Source organism: Perognathus longimembris, chromosome 6, assembly GCF_023159225.1.
Source record: "Perognathus longimembris pacificus isolate PPM17 chromosome 6, ASM2315922v1, whole genome shotgun sequence".
Lineage (NCBI taxonomy): Eukaryota > Metazoa > Chordata > Mammalia > Rodentia > Heteromyidae > Perognathus > Perognathus longimembris.
In genome coordinates, this window is record NC_063166.1 from 14,029,199 (window position 1) to 14,045,443 (window position 16,245).

The following is a 16,245-nucleotide window of genomic DNA, read 5'->3' on the forward strand; positions in this document are numbered from 1 at the left end:
TTAAATAATGGTGGTAAGAAGAGAAGCTGGAAGCCATTGGTTCACATCTGTAATCCTAGCTACTCAGGAGGCTGAGATCTGAGGCTTGTGGTTTGAGACAGTCTAGACAGGAAACTCTGTGAGACTCATCCCCAGTTAACCACCAGAAAGCAGTGGAGCTGTGGCTCAAGTGGAAGAGCTGCAAAAGCTCAAGGAACTCTGGTCCTGACTTCAAGGCCCAGTCCTGGGACACAAACAAAAATCATTAAGAGGCAGACAATGAACGGTGCCAAGTGGCTGGAGCAATAAATGCAATGAAAGATGGGACTTAACTTATGGACTCTGCCATAAAAGCATTTGTCACTAAAATGAGACTTGCTAGAAGCAGGTGCTTTACTTAAAAGAAAGGGTAGGCATGGTGACTCAGGTCTGTAGTTCAAGCACTAGGGAGGCAGGAAGATCTTGAGTTAGAGGTTATCATGAGCTATTATAGTGAGACTCAGGCTGAAAAAAAACAACAACCCACCAAACTCCTCTTAAAAAGGAGGGCTGGGGATATGGCCTAGTGGCAAGAGTGCCTGCCTCACGCTGTGGCTCAAGCGGCAGAGTGCTAGCCTTGAGCAAAAAGAAGCCAGGGACAGTGCTTAGGCCCGGAGTCCAAGCCCCAGGACTGGCCAAAAAAAAAAAAAAGGCTGGATGATAGGGCTATGAGAGTTGGTTATACTAGTGGGCTGGGGATATGGCCTAGTGGCAAGAGTGCTTGCCTCGTATACATGAGGCCCTGGGTTCAATTCCCCAGCACCACATACACAGAAAACGGCCAGAAGTGGCACTGTGGCTCAAGTGGCAGATTGCTAGCCTTGAGCAAAAAGAAGCCAAGGACAGTGCTCAGGCCCTGAGTCCAAGCCCCAGGACTGGCCAAAAACAAAATAAAAAGAGTTGGTTATACTATACTATTTGGGGATAATGTTTAATTTACTTTTCTTTTTTGTGTGATTCTGGGGGTAGACCCAGTGCCTTGTGGACCCTGGGCATGTGCTCTGCCACCGAGTACAACAGCAGCAGCAGATGCCAGTGGCTCATGCCTGTAATTCTAGCTACTCAGGAGGCTGAGATCTGAGGGTCGTGGTTTGAAGCCAGCCCGGGCAGGAAAGTCCATGAGACTCTCATCTCCAACAGATTACAGAAAAAGCCAGAAATGCTGCTGAGGCTCAAGTGGTTAGAGGGCTAGCCTTGAACACAAAGAGGCTCAGGGACAGCACCTAGGCCATGAGCAAAAAAGCCCCAGGACCAGCACAAAATAAAAATTATGTAGTAAAAAAAAATAAAAGGAGGGAGAGTGGGTAGGCAGCCTAGCGGTAGAGTGCTTGCCTAGCATACATGAAGCCCTGGGTTTGATTCCTGATCACACACACAGGAAAAGCTGTAAGTAGCTCTGCTCAAGGGGTAGAGCGCTAGCCTTGAGCAAAAAGCCAGGGGCAGTGCTCAGGCCCTGAGTTCAAGTCCCAGGACTGGCAAAAACCAACCCAAAACCCTAACCTAAAAGCCAAACAAAACACAAAAACCAACCCAAAAGCCTAAAACACAACACAAACTTATTAGGGGTCTGGACTTGTGAGTTCTTAGGTTCATCTAATTATGCACGTTATAGAGTGGATGTTAATGCATCTCAGATATTGGAAGACTTTTAAAATATGCTAATTGGCACACGCTAAGTGCTCAGCAAACAGCAGCTTTATGCTGGATAGAAACTAAGGTGAGGAAGAAAGGCAGAGTGGCCGGGATCACCCCTCCCCCGCCCTGTAGAAGCCTTTTGGCAGCTCTTTCCTTTTGCCAGTCCTGGGCCTTGAACTCAGGGCCTGAGCGGCGTCCCTGGCTTCTCTTTGCTCAAGGCTAGCGCTCTGCCCCTGGAGCCACAGCGCCCCTCCCAGCTTTTTCTGTGTGTGTGGCGCTGAGGAACGGAACCCCGGGCTTCTGGCGTGCTGGGCGAGCGCTCTCCCGCGAAGCCACATCCCCAGCCCGGGCGGTTCTCCTTTGACTTCGTCTCCGAACTCCGAGGCGCCCTTTTCCTTTGACAGAAGTCCAGAAAGGCAGCGGCGTGCTCCGTTCCCCTAAAACACGGAGTGTGCCATCGACCCAGCGCCGCCGAAGACTAAGGCGACGCCGACGGCCTGCAGGAACGCCCTCCCCCGCCACACCGCGTTCCGGCCCAACGACTGCACCGCAGACGACACAGCCGCCCGCGAGCCGCCCCCAACTGACCGCGGGAGAGGGCGACTTCCGGAGGCTCAGGCTCCAGGGCGCAGAGGGCGGGCTGGGGCGCCTACCTGAGGCTTAGGTGGCTAGGACTGTGCCGCCTGCAACCCTCTGCCTGCCAAAAGTTTAACCTAAGGGGCATCGTAGTTCTCCAGACTCTAGGGTCCAATACAATTGCTCGTAGTCTCTCCCGAACAAAAAATAGTCCCAATTCTTTTTTTTTTTCCCCCTCAGGCAATACCATAGACACCTCAACCTCAGGGCGCTCTCTTCTACGCGTGCGTACTAAGGAAGCACAAACACAAAGTGGAGGGGGGGGAAGGGAGGTGCTTAATGTTACGCGTGCGTAGCGAGATTCACGCAGGCGCAGTACGGTCCCCCGAGAGACGGCGGCGGCGGCGGCTCTTCGGGGTGCTCGGCTCTCTCCCATCCAGGCCGACCCCGGCCCGTCTGGCCCCCCAGGAACTCCGTATTTGGGGCCACGGACTTTCTCATCGTGCCCCACATAAGTAAATCTTGAAGACCTGGGGGAAGCCGGAAGTACCGCCTTGAGAGCCCCAAATACTAACGGGGAAACGGAAGTGGCCTTCGGTGGCAAGTTAGGGGAGACCGGAAGTGACGGTACGGCGGGGAGGTCGGGGGCGGAGCCGCAGGGTGCTGGTGGTGGTGCTCGGGGCGTGTATGTGTATGTGAATGTGTGGCCGGCCGCTTGTGAGGTGAGCCGTTCTGCTGGAACGTCCGCGGGAGGCGGAAGCGGAACCCGCCACTTAGCGGGGCCCAGCCCCCAGTGAGTTCGGTCTGGGGTCCGTAGTGATTTAGGCGGGTTCGATGGGCGTGGCGCGCGTGCGCAAAGCTTCTCTCTGCGCCAATTCTGGCGCGACCCTCGCTCTCGCGTTGTCCGGGGAGAGCTCTCCGGCCCTGGCCCTCCTGTAACTGGTGATGACACTCCTCTCCGGCTTCCTTTCCTGATTCCCAGCCGGGCTGGCCCTCCCTTGTCGTGATTGGCGTTGTGGAGCCCCTCCCATTTCCCCGTCCTTTCGCTCCCTATGCCGTCGGTCTCCTGCCCTTTGTGTTTCTCTCCGGGTGCCCCGGAATCAGACGAGGGATGAGGGCGGGTGTGAGTGTGTTTGCTTTTGCAGCAGGAACTTTTTAGGTATAGGGGCGGAGATTCAGACTAGGGAGGTTTCCGGGTATATAAAATCTGCTACGGGCGACCGAGGACCTGACTCCCTTCGGTCTTCCTCAGAGAATTGTCGGCCATGGAGCCTAGTGATAGTACCAGTACCGCTATGGAGGAGCCTGACAGCTTGGAGGTGTTGGTGAAGACCTTGGACTCTCAGACCCGGACCTTTATTGTAGGGGCTCAGGTGAGACCCCAGTATTTTGGGGAGATATCCATTAACTCTTTCTTCCTTAGAGGAGATCTTAGTTTTCTTGTCCTTAAATGCTCTTTTTATCGATTCCTTTGTTCATGTTCTACATAGTACATCATCTGATGCGTTTTGTTGAGCTAAATGGTTAATGTTGAATGAGGCAGATTTTGTTCTGCCTTTACCTTGGTAGAGCTCTGGAGGGATGGGCACAGCTTCAGCCCTTTGGAGGGGAAATAGCTCACAAATACTTCAAACAACTGTTTCGTATAAACAAATAGGTCACAGGTGTATACTATGTATACGAGACAGGAAATCATGTAAAAGTAGAGCCCTAACAGACTGTTGAATAGAAGGAATAATGTCTGTGGAATAATTGGAATCTCTTGAACAACTTGGACATTTATGGCTTTACTCCTGTATTTTTTAGAGGCAAACTTATGAATAGTTTGTAGTTTTCTAAAACATGAAGGATCATATAGGCTTTTGTGATCAGGTTCATGTAAATATTTTGGTATTTTTCAAGTCATTTGCTTAGTAAGAAAGTATCCCCTTCGGGGCTGGGAATATGGCCTAGTGGTAGAGTGCTTGCCTTGGATACATGAAGCCCTGGGTTCGATTCCTCAGCACCACATATATAGAAAAAAGCCAGAAGTGGCACTGTAGCTCAAGTGGTAGAATGCTAGCCTTGAGCAAAAAGAAGCCAGGGACAGTGCTCAGGCCCTGAGTCCAAGCCTCAGGACTGGCAAAAAATTTTTAAAAAGTATCCCCTTTGCTTTCTTTTTCTACATCTAAACTATTATCTGCCCCCCGACCCCAGCACTTTGTTCCCTTCTTACCTTTTTCATTGGTTTTCCTTAGCCTGTATTCCCACTCTGTCTTGTCTTTTCTTTTCTTTTCTTTTCTTTTTTGCCAGTTCTGGGCCTTGGACTCAGGGCCTGAGCATTGTCCCTGGCTTCTTTTTGCTCAAGGCTAGCACTCTATATGTGGTGCTGGGGAATCGAACCCAGGGCTTCATGTATACAAGGCAAGCACTCTTACCACTCGGACATATTCCAGCCCCCTTTGCTATTGCTTTTATCTTTGAGATTAGAGGGAATAATCTGGTATTATTTTGTGTTTAGGAAGGGGTTATTTGTATCTTTAGACATAGTCCTTTGGGATCCAGACCAAAGATTGGAGAGAAGGAATGTTGGTTTCTTTTCTCTCCCTCTTTTTTTTTTGGCTGGCTAATTGGAGATAAGAGTCTCCTGGACTTTCCTGCCTGGACTGGGTCCTTAGATCTCAGCCTTCTTAGTAGCGAGAATTACAAGCACTTGGCAAGTTTCATTAAGTTTGTTGCCTGAATTTGGACAGGTCTCAGTTATTGGCTTTGCTCAGTAATTAATTTCCTTAGCAAGTAGTTGGATAGTGATTCTATAGTGTTTTTCACCCTTAGCTTCCACAAGTGAGGTGTCCCTTTTCCTCCATTCTGATTCCTATGTGTTACTTGTTATCCCTGTAGATGAATGTAAAAGAGTTTAAGGAGCATATTGCTGCATCTGTCAGCATCCCATCTGAGAAACAACGTCTCATCTACCAGGGACGAGTTTTGCAAGATGATAAGAAGCTCCAGGAATACAGTAAGAGGGTGGGGAGCCAGTTCAGAGGCTGAGGCTCTTGTCCCAGAGGTATGAGTGGAGGCTTTGAGTTTACCTGTTTTGGTGTGTTATCTTCTTTTTTTCTGCAGATGTTGGGGGAAAGGTTATTCACCTGGTGGAACGAGCTCCTCCTCAGACTCAGCTCCCTTCTGGAGCATCTTCTGGGACAGGATCTACATCAGCCACCCATGGTGGTGGACCCCTGCCTGGTACTCGGGGCCCTGGGGCCTCTGTTCATGACCGGAATGCCAACAGCTATGTCATGGTTGGAACCTTCAATCTTCCTGTAAGCCTTGGTTCTATATGTGCGAGTTTTTTTGGGAAAGGGCAGAGTAGGTTTGCTTGTGGTAGCAGCAGGGGGTTTATAAGATAGATTTTTTTCTGTGTTTAGATTGCATTTGGAGGGCCCTCTAGTCTGATATTGGCCTATTTTTTTTGAGAAAAAGAGTTGGGATTTCAGAGACTGAGTTGGAATTATGGAGGCCTTAGTATCTGGCTTCTCCCAGAACAACTTCCCTTACCCTTTCCCCAGAGTGACGGCTCTGCTGTGGATGTTCACATCAACATGGAACAGGCCCCGATTCAGGTATTGAGGGGCCTGGGAGGGTCAGGGAAGGGGATCTGGGAGAAAGAGGCCATCAGATGGGGGAGGACCTGGCTGAGGAGATGCCTGGGATCTGGTTTAGTAGGTGGTGAAACTCATGGATTTATCTCAAACCCACCCTGATCATCCGTCTCATATTGTAGAGTGAGCCCCGGGTTCGGCTGGTGATGGCTCAACACATGATAAGGGATATACAGACCTTACTGTCCCGGATGGAGGTAAGTGGGCAAGTTTGGCTGGGATTTCTTCTGTGTCCCTCTTTATTTGTGGCCCAGTTTTGGGGGCACAGTTTTGTTTTCCTAATCTGGTCTCTTTACAGTTGTTCTTTTAAGCAGAAAAATGTATCTTTTTGAGGCTATCTTGTCCTTGCCAGCACTTGTGATGCCTGGTATCTGGGCTTTTGTTTCAGACTTGTCAGATAATTTCATAGAATCTCTCCATTGAAAGAAACACAAATTTTTGTTTCTTTGAGACAGTCTCACTATGTAGCCCAGGTTGTCCATAAACTTGTAATCCTCCTGTCTCGGCCTCCTGAGTGTAGAGATTCCAGATGTACACATCATGCTCAGAACATTCCACAAATTTTAATTTCCTTACTATCATACTCAGAATCAGTATGTCCTCATTGTACTTGTTTGTGTTGTAGCTACAACCTGTGGCCTTTCCTTGTGGTTGAGTTTATGAATTCACAGTCCTTACTCTTTGTTGGTGATTCACTTACAGATATTACAGACATTTATTGTGTGTCGAGTATTGACAGTCATATACTGTTGCTGGGGAATCAAATATATGAATCTCGAGTCCTGCCTTTGAAGGAGGCTGGTTAAAATGCCATGTTCACTCTTGACTTCTGTAGTTTGAGTAGAACGTGGCAGCAGTCTTATTCTGGCCTTTGTTCTCTTAACTCTTCCTCCACATTTAGTGTCGAGGGGGATCCCAAGCACAGCCCAGTCAGCTCCCTCCCCAGGCGCCAACCATGGCCCCGGAGATAGTATCCTTGAGCTCGCAAACATCAGAGTCAGTTGAAGGTGAAGCACCATCACGGGAGCCCATGGAGGCAGAAGAAACAGAGGAGCGTGCCCCAGCCCAGAGCCCAGAGCTTGCACCTTCTGGCCCTGCCCCAGTGGGCCCAACACCTGCCCCAGAGACTAATGTACCCAAGTACGATATGGAGGGGATCTTGGGATTGGGGGGTTCCTGAGTGCAACCTGAGGACCAGGAGAGGTGTGATGTGCTGCTCCGGTCCTTTGTAGAGTTAGCACTGTGAGGCAAGGTGGGACTCTTGGAGAGGTACATGAAGTTAGGATTGGCAGCTGAGCAGAAGCCTTGCTCTCTCTGGGACAAGGGGATCTCTGAATTGTGTCTTCCAAACCTGATCAAAATTCATTGTCATTTCTTTCTGTTGTCAGCACGGGTTTGTGGGGAGGAGGTGAGAGCAGTTCTTTTCTACCTTCTCATGTGGGGGAGGAAAAAAACAGAAGCTCTCCTAGTCTATTGGGTTAGGAATCCAGGAGGGTAGATGGGCACCTGTGGACTGGGAGGTGGGTGCTCTGGGGGCAGCCTTGGCTCACTGCCCTGGGGATTGTCCGCAGCCATCCTTCCCCTGCGGAGTATGTTGAGGTGCTCCAGGAGCTGCAGCGACTGGAGAGCCGCCTTCAGCCCTTCCTGCAGCGCTACTATGAGGTTCTGGGTGCTGCTGCCACCACAGATTACAACAACAATGTGAGCCTCTCATGACTCTCTTCCTTTCTTCTCTCTCCTTTTTATCCTATTCCCTCCAGTACTCAGAGCAGGGTGAGATGCAGATAACCGTTTACTCCCTTAAACAGGATCACAACAAAATCCCTCTAGATAGGCATGTGATCTTTCCTCCCATACAGAGCAGATGATAAGTCTTGGCCATTACCAGTGTCTTGTCCTTGAATTGTGTAGGAAATTTGAAATGTAAGGAAGAGTAGTAGATGATGACTTAACTATCCCTTGTTTAGTTTGTCTTAGTGTATTCTTTGTGTATTAAGTAGAATTTACCTGCTAAGCTTTGGTTCGTGCAGAAGTTCACAGGGATATACTGAAACCTTATAGAACATGGCATACTGTTGCTAGTGAGGTCGAATTCAGTTTAATGTTTTCAGTGAGGTGAATTCCAGCTTACTATTTCCTGCTTTTCCTGTGTTTGACCTGGGGCACAGCATGAAGGCCGTGAAGAAGACCAGAGATTGATCAACCTGGTGGGGGAGAGTCTGCGGCTGCTGGGGAACACCTTTGTGGCACTGTCTGACCTGCGCTGCAATTTGGCCTGTGCACCCCCACGGCACCTGCATGTGGTTCGGCCCATGTCTCACTACACCACCCCAATGGTGCTCCAGCAGGCAGCCATTCCCATTCAGGTGGGCTGGGGGTAGCTGAGCCAGGGGAGAATGGGGTGGAGAATGGTAGATTGAGCCAGAGTGGCTGCTGGGCTTAGAGAGGTCGGGTGGGGGGGGGGGAGCCTTTTTTTTTTTTTTTTTTTTTTTTTTTGGCCAGTCCTGTGCCTTGGACTCAGGGCCTGAGCACTGTCCCTGGCTTCTTCCCGCTCAAGGCTAGCACTCTGCCACTTGAGCCACAGCACCACTTCTGGCTGTTTTCTGTATATGTGGTGCTGGGGAATTGAACCCAGGGCCTCATGTATATGAGGCAAGCACTCTTGCCACTAGGCCATATCCCCAGCCCCGGGAGAAGACTTTTTAAACGTGGTGATGAAAGATGTGGGATACTCTGAATTAGGATGTTATATTTTTCTCACTTCTACCTTTTTCCAGATCAATGTGGGGACCACTGTGACCATGACAGGGAATGGAACTCGGCCCCCTCCAGCTCCCAGTGTAGAGGTACCTACCCCTGGTTCTGGCCAGGCCTCATCCCTGGCTCCGTCTTCTGCCACTGTTGAGTCCTCCACTGAGGGGACGTCCCCACCAGGGCCAGCTCCCCCACCAGCCGCCAGCCATCCCAGGGTCATTCGGATTTCCCACCAGAGCGTGGAACCCGTGGTCATGATGCATATGAATATTCAAGGTGAGTCTGGTCAGTGGCTGGCAGAAAAGAACATCAGACTAAGGTTGGGGTTGGTAGGGAGGTGTGAAGGAGTGAGGTGGGGGCAACGGGGAAGCCAGAGCTCGTGGTTAGCCTTGGGAGGAGAGGGGCAGAGGAGCAAAAGGGGGCTGCTTTGTCCTTAGAGTTTCATTTTCATGAAGCAAGGCCCTTCTGTCTGTGTAGATGGAGGGGAGGCAGGCTTTCTGAACAAGGGCGTGGGAACCTGCAGGATGACTGATCTCAGGACTGTTCTCTGTCTTCCTGTTCAGATGCTGGTGCACAGCCTGGTGGTGTCCCGAGTGCTCCCACAGGTCCTCTAGGGCCCTCTGGTCATGGCCAAACCCTTGGTAAGAACGAGGGCATTAGAGCAGGTCAAACTCTGGGTTAGAGAAAGGGGTAGGGCTGCGTGGGGGATTGAAGGGGTCCAGGTTCAAGGTTACATCAGACCCGCCCCCCAGGCTCCACCCTCATCCAGCTGCCCTCCCTGTCCCCTGAGTTCATGCACGCCGTCGCCCACCAGATCACTCATCAGGCCATGGTGGCAGCTGTTGCCTCCGCGGCCACAGGTAATGACCTGAAAGGGGAGACTGGGAGTGGGACATAGTCCATGGTGGCGGGTATTGTTGACTAGCAGGTAAGGGCCTCTCCCTCAGCCCTTTTGGGTCTCTCTTCTACCATCCACAGGACAGCAGGTCCCAGGCTTCCCGACGGCTCCCACCCGGGTTGTGATTGCCCGGCCCACCCCTCCGCAGGCTCGACCTTCCCATCCCGGAGGACCTCCAGGCTCTGGAGCTCTGGTGAGCAAGGATGGGGAGTTCAGCGAGGAGCTGTTCTCATCAGGGCATGGAAAAGAACAGGACTGATATCCTCTGTTTCCCCTAGCAGGGCTCTGGGGTTGGTACGAATACTTCCCTGGCCCAGATGGTGAGCGGCCTTGTGGGGCAGCTTCTTATGCAGCCTGTCCTTGTGGGTGAGTTGTCCTCCTTCCCCATCTTAAATCTGAAAACCACTTCCTAGCCTGCTCACTGGTACTTGCCAGTTCCTCTCATAATTTCTTGGTTTTTATTCTTCTGCTGCAAAGACCAGAATGAGGCTACTACAATGTCTGGGTTTCTTCAGGATTGACCTTTCTTCTTTGATTCCTGACAGCTCAGGGGACCCCGGGAATGGCCCCATCTCCTGCCCCGGCCACAGCTTCAGCTAGTGCTGGTACCACCAACACAGCTACCACAGCGGGCCCTGCTCCTGGGGGCCCGGCTCAGCCTCCACCACCTCAGCCCTCCACAGCTGATCTTCAGTTCTCTCAGCTCTTGGGGAACCTGCTGGGCCCTACAGGGCCTGGGGCTGGCGGGCCTGGTGTGGCTTCTCCCACCATCACCGTGGCAATGCCTGGTGTCCCTGCCTTTCTCCAGGGCATGACTGATTTCCTACAGGTGAGTGGTTAACTTATCCTTTACTTCACCTTTGTTCCTTTATCCAGCCTAGACTGGTAATTGTTGGCATTCTCTAGCCACTGGATTACAGCCTAATGAAATGCCAAGGCCAGGGACATAGGAGTTCAATGATTCTGAATCCTCTGTTTGGGATATGAAAAAGTTTAGTAGGGCTGGGAATATGGTCTAGTGGTAAAGTGCTCGTCTCGTATACATGAAGCCCTGGGTTCAATTCCTCAGCACCACATATATACAAAAAGGCCAGAAGTGATGCTGTAGCTCAAGTGGCAGAGTGCTAGCCTTGAGCAAAGAAGAAGCCAGGGACAGTGCTCAAGCCCCAGGACTGGCAAAAAAAAACACAAAACCAAACAAAAAAGTTTAGTAGCTTTTTGACCTAACCCATTCAGAGGGAGAGAGGTGATCAGTTAGAATCACTCTTATTTAATAGCTATCCACAAGTGTTTTAGTCTTGTTTTTTTAGACAGGATCTCACTGTGTAGCCCAGGATGGCTTCAAACTCAAAATCATCCTGCCTCAGTTTGACAAGTAATGGGATTACAGCCATATGCCACTACTTTGTTTGTGACCAGAATATAGCTCTGCACCCCTTTTCTCAGGCCCTTGTTTGTCCTCTCTTGATGCTGTTTTATGTCCTTGTCCCTATTCTCACCTTGTCTTCTATTCTTTATTTCTTCTCTGTTTGCCAGGCAACACAGACTGCCCCTCCGCCCCCTCCTCCTCCCCCTCCACCCCCACCCCCAGCCCCAGAGCAGCAGACTGCACCCCCACCAGGGTCCCCTTCTGGTGGTGCCGGGAGTCCTGGAGGTCTAGGTCCTGAGAGCCTGCCACCAGAGTTTTTCACCTCAGTGGTGCAAGGTGTGCTGAGCTCCCTTCTGGGCTCCTTGGGGGCTCGGGCTGGCAGCAGTGAAAGTATTGCTGCCTTCATCCAGCGCCTCAGTGGATCCAGCAACATCTTCGAGCCAGGGGCTGATGGAGCCCTCGGTAAGCAAACCTAGCGTCTTTGTCTTCTCCAGGAAGGGGTAGCCAGGGAATATAGCTTGCCTGCCTTTAATTGTAAAGGGGATATACAGAGGGGCTACAGTTACATAAGCACATTTCTTTTTGAACAGTCTTACTCCCTAGATAGCCTTTATTAGCAGCATGGGATGAGGTTGATGGGTGGGTGACAGGTGGGCAAGCTAGGGGGTAAAGGCTCATTTCTGCCCCTGTCTGCAGGATTCTTTGGGGCCTTGCTCTCTCTTCTGTGCCAGAATTTCTCCATGGTGGATGTGGTGATGCTTCTCCATGGACATTTCCAGCCACTCCAGCGACTCCAGCCCCAGCTGCGATCCTTCTTCCACCAGCACTACCTAGGTGGCCAGGAACCTACACCTAGTAACATCCGGGTAAATGAAGGCTTAGGGTCCCAAGAGCTCTTCCCCTCCACACCTTTTGTTCCTTATTCCCAATTCTACTTTTCCGTGAACAAAAGCTACAGCAGTATCACCTTATCCCTGGACTTGTTAGTGGGGAGGTGGGGGGAGTCTTGAACGCGAAGGCTTGAGACTAAGCTGTGATGTTCCTCCATAGATGGCAACCCATACACTGATCACCGGGCTGGAAGAATATGTGCGGGAGAGTTTTGTGAGTAAGCTTTCTTTGTTCTCCTCCTGTCCTGGGTTTGGGTAGAAAAGTTAATGTTCCCTGCTGCCTCCTCTCCCATTTCCAGTACCTTGTGGGTTTGTGTGTGCACACATATGTGTGTACATAGGTGCATTCAGGCTTGTATTGGCTACTCTCTCAAGCCTGGAGCTCTACCATTTGGCACACCTTCAGTTCTGACCTTTTGGTGGTTAATTTTGGAGATAAGAGTCTTCTGGGGCTGGGAATATGGCCTAGTGGTAAAAGTGCTCACCTCATATACAGGAAGCCCTGGGTTCGATTCCTCAGCACCACATATATAGAATAAGCCGGAAGTGGTGCTGTGGCTTAAGTGGTAGAGTGCTAGCCTTGAGCAAACAGAAAACAGGGACAGTGCTCAGACCTTGAGTTCAAGCCCCAGGACTGGCAAAAAAAAAAGTCTTATGGAAGCTGGGCACTGGTGGCTCACACCTGTAATCCTAGCTACTCAGGAGGCTGAGATCTGAGGATTGCAGTTCAAAGCCAACATGGGTAAGAAAGTCTGTGAGACTCTTACTTCCATTTAACCACCAGAAAACTGGAAGTGGCACTGTGGCTCAAAGTGGTAGAGTTCTACCCTTGAGCAAAAAGAGCTCAGGGATGGGCTGGGAATATGGCCTAGTGGCAAGAGTGCTTGCCTCCACATGAAGCTCTCGGTTCGATTCCCCAGCACCACATATAGAAAACGGCCAGAAGGGGCGCTGTGGCTCAGGTGGCAGAGTGCTAGCCTTGAGCGGGAAGAAGCCAGGGACAGTGCTCAGACCCTGAGTCCAAGGCCCAGGACTGGCCAAAAAAAAGAGCTCAGGGACAGCACTTCGGCCCTGAGTTTAAGCCCAGAAACAGAAAAAAAAAAAAAAAAAAAAAAGTCTGATGGACTTTGTTGTCTGGGCTGGCCTCAAACCATAATCCTCAGATCTCAGCCTCCTAGGAATTCAGGTGTGAACCACTAGTGCCCAGGCTTGAACTCAGAGCCTGGGCATTGTCCCTGAGCTTCTTTTGCTTAAGGTTAGCACTTTATCACTTGAGCCACAGTGCCATTTCTGTCTTTGTTGGTAGTTTAGTGGAGATGAGAGTCTCATAGACTTTCCTGTTCACATTGGCTTTGAACCACAATCCTCAGATCTCAGGCTCCTGAGTAGCTAGAATTATAGGTATGAGCCACCAGTGCCTGGCCCTTACTTGGTTCTTACTGTATGCTTTGTCTTTCAGTCTTTGGTGCAGGTTCAGCCAGGTGTGGACATCATCCGGACAAATCTGGAATTTCTCCAGGAGCAATTTAATAGCATTGCTGCTCATGTACTGCATTGTACAGGTCAGGGGCTGACCAGGCCAGGGTAAGTGGGGATATCTTGGTGGGCAAGGCATCAGTGTTCCCTCTTTTTATCTGGATTGCAGACAATGGATTTGGAGCCCGGTTACTGGAGTTGTGTAACCAGGGTCTGTTTGAATGCTTGGCCCTGAACCTGCACTGTTTGGGGGGACAGCAGATGGAGCTTGCTGCTGTTATCAATGGCCGAATTGTAAGTACTACTCAACTCCAGGTCCCTAGCCTTCTGTGTCCTACATACAATTTCCATTCTCCCAACTGCCACCCATGACCTTGGATCTGATAAATTGCCAAAGGTGGTCAGATGTGTTGGGTTTCCCATCTCCTTTCGACCCTCAGCGTCGTATGTCTCGTGGTGTGAATCCATCCTTGGTGAGCTGGCTGACCACTATGATGGGCCTGAGACTGCAGGTGGTCTTGGAGCACATGCCCGTGGGCCCTGATGCCATTCTCCGATATGTTCGCAGGATTGGTGACCCTCCTCAGGTAAGAGACCTGATGCACTCTATGGTCAGGAGACTTGCAAGAGCTCCAACAGATCTGACAGGGCTTTGTTTTGTTCCCTTTTCCTGTCCCATTCTCAGCAGCCCCTTTCGGAGGAGCCAATGGAAGTTCAGGGAGCAGAACGAACTTCCCCTGAACCTCAGGTACCAGGAAGAGGTTGAGGGAGCACATATGGAGTTTGGAGGGCTGGGGGAAGAAGGGCTGGAGGCTAAGAATTCTGAAGTCTGGATCTTACTGCCGTCTGACTCCCAGCGGGAGAATGCTTCCCCAGCCCCTGGAACTACAGCAGAAGAGGCCATGTCCCGAGGCCCACCCCCTGCTCCCGAGGGTGGCTCCCGTGATGAACAAGATGGGGCCTCAACCGAGACAGAACCTTGGGCAGCTGCAGTCCCCCCAGTAAGTGGCATAAGGTGAACCATTGGGTTGAGGCAGCTGTAAGTTGTGGGAATTACTTTCTGGTCTTTCCCTTAACAGGAATGGGTCCCTATTATCCAGCAGGACATTCAGAGTCAGCGGAAGGTGAAACCCCAGCCGCCCCTGAGTGATGCCTACCTCAGCGGTATGCCTGCCAAGAGACGCAAGGTTGGTTTCTCACTTCCTTGAGGATCCTTTCTATTCTTGCTCCCCTCTTATGCCTAGAATCAAACTTAGAGAGGAAGGAGCACTTTCTTGTTCACTCTTTTCATTTACTGAGGAAACCTTTTGGGGCTCACACTTGCTTGTAGTTGGTACCTAACCACACAGAACTTGTCTTTGTCTATTTGTTAGCAGTCTTAATCCCTTACATTCCTTGTCATAACCCCAAGTGACTCAAGCCCATTTCCTTTTATGGTAGGCTTCTTCCAATGGATAAATGAGCTCTATTTCCTATATGAGTGACCTAGTCATATCCTCTTGGTTCAGATTTAGCACATCCAAACATTTGCTGGGTTTTGCAAGACAGGAAGACGTACCTGCTGTCAGTCACATGGTGGGAGGTGGAGATATGGGGATGATTATGGTTCAAGACCATCCTGGACAAGAGGTTTGCAAGTCCCCATCTCAATTAGTAAAAGCTGGGCATGGTGGTGTGCACTTGTCATCCTATGTATAAATACAATTGCTGTCCAGGCTAGCCTGGGCAAAAAGTGAAATTATTCAAAAAATTACAAAAGCAAAAAGGGCCGAGGGTATGGTTTGAGTGGTAGAGTGTCTGTCCAGCAAGCTCAAGACCCCAAATTCAAACCCTAGTATTGCCAAAAAGTGAAAACCAATGTGTGGACCGTTTCCCTTATCCCATTAGCGTAGACACTCAGCGGTTGACTCATGGAGAGGGTGAGCTGGGTGGTGGCACTGGATCTGACATCGATCCTCTTTTCCCTCCCAATCCCCCATCCCCCAGACGATGCAGGGTGAGGGCCCCCAGCTGCTTCTCTCAGAGGCTGTGAGCCGGGCAGCTAAGGCAGCCGGAGCTAGGCCCCTGACGAGCCCTGAGAGCCTGAGCCGGGACCTGGAGGCACCAGAGGTTCAGGAGAGCTACAGGCAGCAGGTGCCCCCCACCTTTTAGCAGAATAGGGATGGTCTAGTGGGAGGGGTTGGGCCAGGGTCCCTTTTCCCTGCATCCTTTCAGAGAACACTTCCTTTATGGCATCTGGGAAGGCTCAATTGGTGCCATATTGGGCTGTTGGCAATATGGCTTGTGGGGGAAGCATTAGTTCCTGAGGGATGGTGTGTGCTTGCTGGGATTAGGAGGTTTGGCTAGACCTTCAACCTGCTTGTTCTCTTTTTCTAGCTCCGGTCTGATATACAAAAACGACTGCAGGAAGACCCCAACTACACCCCCCAGCGCTTCCCTAATACCCACCGGGCCTTTGCTGATGATCCCTAACTCTTTGCTCAATGGCCCTTCTTCACCAGGGGACCATTTCCCCCTTCACAGTATTTAAGAAATAAAAGTCGGATTTTCCTGGCTTTTGTGTCCACCATTGTCTTGTCTGGATTCCTCTCTTCTGTGAACATGTCTTGCTCAAGTTACTGCTCCTTAGGAACTGAATTATACCAGTCAGCTTGTAATGTCTCCCAGCAATCATGTTTAGATGGTCATGTTCAGCACACGAGCTTATAAACTGCTCTGTTTCAATTATTTTATAAAAAAACATTTGAGGGTAGCTGAGCACCAGTGGCTCACACCTCTAATCCTAGCTACTCAGGAGGCTGAGACCTGAGTATCGCACTTCAAAGCCAGCCCATGGGAGGAAAGTCTGTGAGACTCATATCTAAGCAACAACCAGAAAACTGGAAGTGCCACTCTGGCCCAAGTGGTAGAGTGCTAGCCTTGAGCTGAAGAGCTCAGAGACAGCACCCAGTCCCAGAGTTCAAGCCCAATGACCTACCAAAAAAGGGG

The 16,245-nt window shown here is 50.6% G+C and overlaps 1 protein-coding gene across 35 annotated transcripts; it reads left to right on the top strand.

The window, feature by feature from the left end:
- The first annotated feature begins 2,576 nt into the window (after window positions 1–2,576).
- Window positions 2,577–15,812, top strand: Bag6 (BAG cochaperone 6). Of its 35 annotated transcripts, none has more exons than XM_048348065.1 (26): window positions 2,577–2,856; window positions 3,482–3,602; window positions 5,110–5,227; window positions 5,335–5,531; window positions 5,778–5,831; window positions 5,993–6,067; window positions 6,772–7,010; window positions 7,442–7,571; window positions 8,039–8,236; window positions 8,648–8,900; window positions 9,188–9,265; window positions 9,377–9,484; window positions 9,603–9,715; window positions 9,801–9,888; window positions 10,068–10,351; window positions 11,059–11,353; window positions 11,588–11,757; window positions 11,942–11,995; window positions 13,241–13,343; window positions 13,427–13,551; window positions 13,698–13,844; window positions 13,943–14,005; window positions 14,115–14,258; window positions 14,358–14,444; window positions 15,244–15,386; window positions 15,634–15,812. In XM_048348065.1, exons 2-26 carry the CDS (start codon window positions 3,495–3,497, stop codon window positions 15,785–15,787), a joined length of 3,528 nt encoding a protein of 1,175 aa, XP_048204022.1. In that variant the 5' UTR covers window positions 2,577–2,856; window positions 3,482–3,494; the 3' UTR covers window positions 15,788–15,812. The 35 variants fall into 35 exon arrangements, with proteins under 35 accessions (XP_048204022.1, XP_048204024.1, XP_048204029.1 ...); XM_048348058.1 differs by having other exon boundaries at window positions 2,579–2,856; window positions 14,337–14,444; XM_048348063.1 differs by having other exon boundaries at window positions 2,579–2,856; window positions 13,946–14,005; window positions 14,337–14,444.
- The last annotated feature ends 433 nt before the right edge of the window (window positions 15,813–16,245 follow it).